Genomic DNA, 6,713 nt, shown 5'->3' with positions numbered 1-6,713 from the left:
CCTGAGACCACAGCGCCATCTTTCCGTGGCGCCACCTGAGACCACAGTCTCGATTCCAAAAGGATACCCTGACCTAAAGGATACCCTCCTCCCTCAGACTCGAATGAAATAAAACCTTATCCCACATCTTGACATGTCTACCAATCTGCAAAGTTTCGTAATTCATCCCTAATAACATCGTGCCCTGCCAATTCGCGAGTGTCCCTCACAAGAGGCGCGGATCTCTCGGGAAAACAATCACAATAATTGAACGAGTTTAATCGGCAATCGAGAATATTCGGCGACTAATCGTGCGGAAGTTTTAAGCTCCCGTGACATACCGATCGAAGGTTCACAATTAAACAGCAGATGATGGTTGATAATAGGGGAATGTTGAAGCTGGAACCGGATCTGGGCGGTTCCTGAGCGAGTCGCTGATTGCTGGCAGCCAGGGTCGCGGTTTCTGTCCTGTCCAACGCTCTGGCATCCTTGATATCCGGTAACGTGGACTGACAGGTTAGACTCAAAGTGCCCCCAGGGAAATGATATCGTTCCAAACGCAACGACAGACCCAGACGGCTCGCTGTCACGATGTTGTCTTCCGTGGACTCAACGGTTGGTAGCTCGTTGGTTAACTCTGCGTTCACCTGTGGATTCACACGCGAAAACGATGAGGACACCTCGAGCAGCACGTACGGATAGACATAGCACCGTATGGGATTGCGCATGTTTCTATAACAAGTGTCACGTGAGATTAAGAGTATAGTAGGATTAGAAGTAGGATTCAAACTTAACCGCGGCTTTGACAATTTCTATCGGTGATCTAAACGGGTCATACTCGTGAGTAGTCTAAAGTTTGATATAGTATGGCTTATCAAGTTAAATGAGACCTCTAATCCTCAGTCTTTACTATTTTCTCATTCATTACATCTTTGGTACAGTATTAGACGTCCACCGGGCTCTAGACGAATTATCTCATCCTCGCTCACACGTTTCCTCTGCCAAGCCACTAGCTTTACTCTAACTTGTCCAGCCATACGTTATCGTTGAGGTCTTACCTCCTTCCCGTTGAGGATGAAAGCGAGCATCGCCGCGGGATAGCTGGGCGCTGAGGCGCATTCCACGCGGAGGATTTCGCCAGCCTCGTAGGATGGTCGAAGTCCTTTGAGACTGGGTCGCTCGTTCGGCAAGATGGCGACGCTCATGTTTGCCGCCTCGTAGCTTGTCAGGAAGCTCGGTGCCTCCGAGGACACCTCGCAGCCGTAGGATCCCACGAGGTTCACCTTACCTGTCGCAGCCACCAAACGTAATATCTTTCTCCATTTTCCTACGTCCGCCCAACTGTCCATCGCGATTGATATTTAAAGTAGCACGGCGTACTCGCGCGGGAGGGGGGATTGGGGGGTGATAAATTCGATCAGGAACTTGCTAGTAACGACAGCGTCGCGACGTTTCCCCCCTGCCGACAGAGAGGTCTCTTCGAACCAGCTAAGTGATGGATGACCAGGGAATTGGTCGAGTTTTTCAAAGATTTTTTAATTGGTCATCAACGTAATGGAATTGGATGAACTGGGTCGGCAAGCGACGGCCAAGTTTCGAAGACATTTTTGAATTTCAAATCACGGCTGTCGCCCGCGGTCGAGGAGCGACAATGAATCCCATTAAAAATTACTCGGTTGATTAACGATTCCGCGAGCGATAGTCTGACAGCCTCAGGTGGACCTTGAACAATTATAGCTGAGGCCATTCTGTAGATGTGAACAATGTGATCCAGTGTTTTCGAAAGGAAGCACGGTGATTAATGGAAGCTCGTTCTAATCTTCGTGATCAGGACTCCGGTCCTCGTAGCAACGTACTTTAACGCATTAGTGAACTTGCGGTAGCTTTCCTCAGGCTTCTCTTTCGAGTCCATCGATGTAAAAGAGAAGAACGAGAACCACACCCGCTAAGAAATTTATCGCGTGGCTGTTCGATGAGTTAATGAACCTGTGAGAATCCATTTCAATCCGACCTAGACAGGGAACGCAATTGCAAAGTCTTCGCTCGCAGATTAGAAACCTAACGCGGGGAGAAATAGTGGCCCCGGCTTGAAGAAAAATGGCCGCGAATGGAAACTTGATGGACGCGAGTCTCGTTAGCGTCGCGAAAAGTTCGTCCATTATTTAAACACAGTTTAGCAACTCCATTAACTTTTATGACTAGCTCGGGCTTTTAAGTGCGGAATAATAATGTCGATTTTAGTTTCAGGTGGGCTGCACTCGAGTCTTCCAATTTTCCTTGAACATTCTACGCCGAATTGGACAACCGGAGCAGCGTTCATTATTTAACGAAAAATTTTTATTCGACGCCTCGACGTCTTTTGCTTAAGGGGGGGGGCGGGGGGGGACATCAATAAGATACTTTAAGTCGAACAAAACGACCTACAAGTAAAAATGAAGAATACAGACATGTATGGAGGAAGTATCCCGTGGTCGTAGAAACCATAAGGGACGGAACAGCGGTGCACTTCGATGTCTGGAGTCAAGATCCCAAGATCGAGATACTGTTTGGACACGAACACATTAAAGATACGGACCAACCCGAGGCTTTGCGGAGTCGGGCGAGTCCGTGTGGCGAAAAACACATTTGACGGCTTGTACCCTCAAGGGTATCGCTTTCCATGCCACTTGAGAGTGTACGTCGAGTACCCCGCTATATTCCTTTCAACAGGTATACGGTATCAAACGTCAGGGTTGGACGAGGCTCTATTCCAAAGAATGTGCACGAAGCGGGCCACTAGTAAAATTCACTTACACTTTGTTAGAATACTTTGTCAACTACGTTCGACAGTCATCGCGGGGAATTATTTGAATTCGCAAACGGATCATCCAACTCTTCATTGATAACTATGGACGTGCACCTGTCGAACTCGATTAAACTCAATGGCTCATACATGCCCCGTTAACGGTCACTCGAAGCGAACGCTTGTCGTCCGTACTGATAGTTAATCGTGGTTGTTGAGTCGAGATAAATTGAACGTATATACAAACCTCTGCGATTATTCGCCTGTCCTAAGAGCGTGACTTGTTTGCTGTCGCTCTTATTTACATCGACGTACACACCCTCGACGGGGAAGTCCCTGCCCGGTGGCGTCGAGCCGGGCATGTATCTGAAGAATTCGGCACCGTCCTTGTACCACTTCACCGAATAGAGATCCTTGTCATCCAGGTCATACTCGCACCTCAGAGTCACTTTGTCCCACCTAGGGTCCGCTATACTCGGCACCTCGAGCCTCACTATTTTAATGGACGCCCCTGAAACAGACAAAAGTTCCACGCAACTGTCAGGGAATTCGGATTGAACATAAACTTTGGATTGGTAGTATAGGAGTCTGTATGAAACATAAGGAACGAAGTTTCGAACCCACGATCCTCGGATCCACAGTTGACTCCTTGTTGTTGGATATGGAAGGCGCGGAAATTACAGTAGCGTAAACTACAGTAAACTACAGTGCCTTTGGTGGCAAATAGCGTAACCATTGCAATGCGATCCTCAGCCCCCGCGTTCTCTTATGAACCACAGTTCATTTGTACGCTGTGAGAAATATTTTTTCCGCGTCATTTGTCCCTCCGTTAAATGCAAGTAGCTTTTAATATATGCGCTAATTAGGGGTAATTAGCAGCGACGAATCATAACACGGGCGTTCGTGCGTCAACATTTTTCACGGCGTTCATTCGTTATTAACGAACGTCGTTTCGCAATTATCGACGCGTTGACAAAGCGTTCAGTGACGGAATCTGTGCATGTGAACAACCGCGCAAACAAACTACGAAAAAAAGTTTACACGGAAAGCGGCACGCTACGGGAACGACCGAACGAACTTTATTTGCCGCGAGCCGAGGAAAAATAGTAATTATTGAGGGAAAAAAAAGAGAGCTTGACCCGTGGCAAATTCCCGCGGAACGCCTCTCCAATCGAGTATTTAACCAGGTCGCACTAATTTATTTATCGCCGTTCCGGCGAACAGTCGTCGCAAATACCGAGGTAATTAAAAATATCCGATCAACCAGACGCTCGTGTAATTATCGCCGGGGGAAAAGCATTCGAACGGTTCACCACCAACGGCGAATGAAAATGGCTGAGCAAAATTTCCTCGTCGTCTGCGAAAAATTCACTGTTAATATCTCGCATGGTGGTTCTCTTAAACACCACAAATGTAAGCAGCGGGCTGAATTCGGTTACCTGAATACGAGTTGGGAATTGTCACTTGAAAGCGTGGACTACTGCAGTTGGGTCAGAAATTCGAACGCGACTTAAGGCCAAGTAATGCACCGAATGGTAGAAGCTCGAATCAGGGCAAAAGTTCCAGCCGTACGGCTGCGGAGTTTTATTAAAACGGATTCGTAACGTTTCGCGCGATTTTTCGGTAGAAATGACAGGGACGTTTGGCAATACGATCCAAGAATGGCCGATCGCTTCGTCGCGCTTCGTATTCTCGGAAATTGTTCCGGGACGTTGCGTGCCAAAGCGTGAGCCAGCTACGTGCTCTTTGAAACAATAACCGGTGGTACCGAATTGTGCTCGAAAAACCGTGGAACGCCAAAGGACCAGCTACTCTGTATTCCGTCGGTGAAGCGTGCGGTCGTAAACGATTTCCAGATCGCGCGAATTTGTCATACACTTGGCACGCAAACTCGCGTTATCGCGGAGAGCCGCTCGCTAACCGAAGCGCGGAACATGCGAATGGTCGCGATAAAACCACGTCAGCGGTAGCCGAAACAAATGCATTTACCCTTGTCGCGGGTGTGGCCGAAGGGGAGGAGGGCTGTTATCGCGACGAGACTGCTGCGTGAAAGGCGTCGAAAGTCAACGTGCAGGCATTAAACCGCGAGCGAAACCGAATGGTGGATGCTGCTCCGGCTGATGGGAATGATACAACTTCAGCATGCGCTGACCTTGCTGACATAGACATACCAGACGACCTTTAGGATAGTCCCCATAGATAGTCTCATCCCCCACCATATAGCAAATGCAACCATCCCATAATCTTTAATCAATCTAACAAAAATGTTTTCTTTATGTTTCAGATGCTGCGAAATCTATCCGAAAATCCTCCTCGCATTTCATTCAAATGAGTGGCAAACGCTTCTAAAAGCGGATACCCGAGAAGTATTGTTTTCCTGGAAGTATGATGCCCGAAGCTCGGAGTTACTGGTCGCTTATTGACGTGTTCCACTTATAGCGACAGCTCCGTCTGACATTAATCCAAGAAGCACCTTAACGTCTTTTCTCAACGTAAAATCACAAACCAGAATCGACATCTTGTCAAGGGAGTCTTGCTGGACTTCCGACTGAAGTATTTTGATCTACGTCACAGTTTAAAACTGAAGCGCATAAGTTAAGCAATCAGCTACCATGATTAAGTAAATCTGATTAGACTCGGATTACATCTGTAACACCGTCAGAGCCACCAAGCAAATATACCCGACATCCGCGGAAGACCTATCCAGTGCAAGAAGATGACCACATCGTAAACAACTTGTGAGAAAATCGACATAAAGCATACTACATGCGTAAGTACAGGAATTCATTTTGTGTGAGTGTGTGTGTGCGCGTGGTGTGCGCAGATAGATATGGATGTGTCTGAGCTATTTCGCGGAGCCGACAATCGACGAGCGTGTTTACATTCTTTTGGCTAACATAAGCTATCGATTTGAAAGAATCGAAAGCCAACAGCGGTGTGGAGCGAGAAAGCGGCGAAAATTGCGTGGCGTCGTTTCTGAAGCCAGTAGTTGATAGCGACATTAAGCTGAAGCTTTTCCTACATACTTGAACAAAAGAAGAAAGAAAGAACTCACGGAACAGAAAGCAAGAACACGGACCCAACGGTACCCAGGAATCCCAGGATACACCGACCAAATACTCCCATGCGTGCTGCCCACCTTTGTCGCGCGAATGACTGCAGGTGGTTCAACAGTGGTTTGACTGTCGCCTTCGGGGAACAGTAACGAACCATTTTAAATAATTCGTTGTCCCTTTAGCGCTTTATGTTGGAGTAAGCAGCAATTAACTGCAGCAGTACAGATCCCTTTCGCTACCCCATTTGTCAGCGTGAATCGCATGGATGGTTCTGTTTAGGGCCGAGCTTCGAGTGTCGTATCTCTTTGCCAAGACCTCCTCCCTCACCCCTGCCCCCTACGAGAACAAAGAATAAAATACTCGTGGCCAATTCCTTTGTTTCCGTTCCATTCGTACGCCACCAATGGGGTCTGTTGAGACGTTATTGCATTATGCAAGGTGAATCACGGCTTCGTTGCGAGGCGACAGAACGCAGCGTTTCGAGGCTTGCAGATCCGGGACGCAGCTGAAATTTTGATATGCCTCGCGTGTTTGACGCTTTATGTACGACGAAATAGGTTGGATTTACCCAGGATATTCAGAAGATATTATACTACAAATTGAGTGGATGACTGTCAATGAGATGCATTGACTTATGTCACAAGTATGTGGTGGGAAAAATAAAAGTGATACTGGGTGATCCCGTCCTACTGTGTCTGTTATTGCTAGTGCAGCAGACTCAATAAAGCCTCCGATCATTCAGTGGTTTACCTCATGGATATAGTGTTGTGAGTTTCGTGTATAGTGAGTGAAAAGTGCCAGTGTAATTGAGTGATCATGTTCTGTTGGGTCTGTTCGTGCTCGTGCAGCAGCCTCAATAGAGCCTCTGATCATTCAGCGGTTTACCTCATGGATAT

General features: G+C 47.4%; 1 protein-coding gene and 1 long non-coding RNA gene across 15 annotated transcripts in view; one reads left to right on the top strand and one right to left on the bottom strand.

The window, feature by feature from the left end:
- The window catches only part of LOC128890373 (uncharacterized), a 190,584-nt gene that overhangs the window by 85,426 nt on the left and 98,445 nt on the right, over positions 1-6,713 (top strand). For all 3 annotated transcript variants that reach the window (XR_008460611.1, XR_008460609.1, XR_008460610.1), the window contains one exon: positions 5,046-5,531. This is a non-coding gene — a long non-coding RNA (uncharacterized LOC128890373). The remainder of the gene's footprint in view (positions 1-5,045; positions 5,532-6,713) is intronic.
- Positions 1-6,713, bottom strand: part of LOC128890321 (uncharacterized) — a 53,169-nt gene that overhangs the window by 1,646 nt on the left and 44,810 nt on the right. For 11 of the 12 annotated variants that reach the window (XM_054148705.1, XM_054148714.1, XM_054148733.1 and 8 more), the window contains exons 2-4: positions 3,009-3,272; positions 1,038-1,267; positions 36-626 (exon numbers count right to left, since the gene is read on the bottom strand). In XM_054148705.1, the coding sequence (XP_054004680.1) occupies positions 285-626; positions 1,038-1,267; positions 3,009-3,272 (836 nt within the window). In that variant the 3' untranslated portion in view covers positions 36-284. Of the gene's footprint in view, positions 1-8; positions 627-1,037; positions 1,268-3,008; positions 3,273-6,713 lie in introns of all 12 variants that reach the window. The other variant, XM_054148742.1, reaches the window with a different exon arrangement.

The sequence above is a fragment of the Hylaeus anthracinus genome, unplaced genomic scaffold, assembly GCF_026225885.1.
Source record: "Hylaeus anthracinus isolate JK02 unplaced genomic scaffold, UHH_iyHylAnth1.0_haploid 0, whole genome shotgun sequence".
In the NCBI taxonomy this organism is placed as follows: domain Eukaryota; kingdom Metazoa; phylum Arthropoda; class Insecta; order Hymenoptera; family Colletidae; genus Hylaeus; species Hylaeus anthracinus.
Note: the sequence above shows the minus strand (reverse complement) of the source record. Positions and strands in the feature narration are given on the sequence as shown.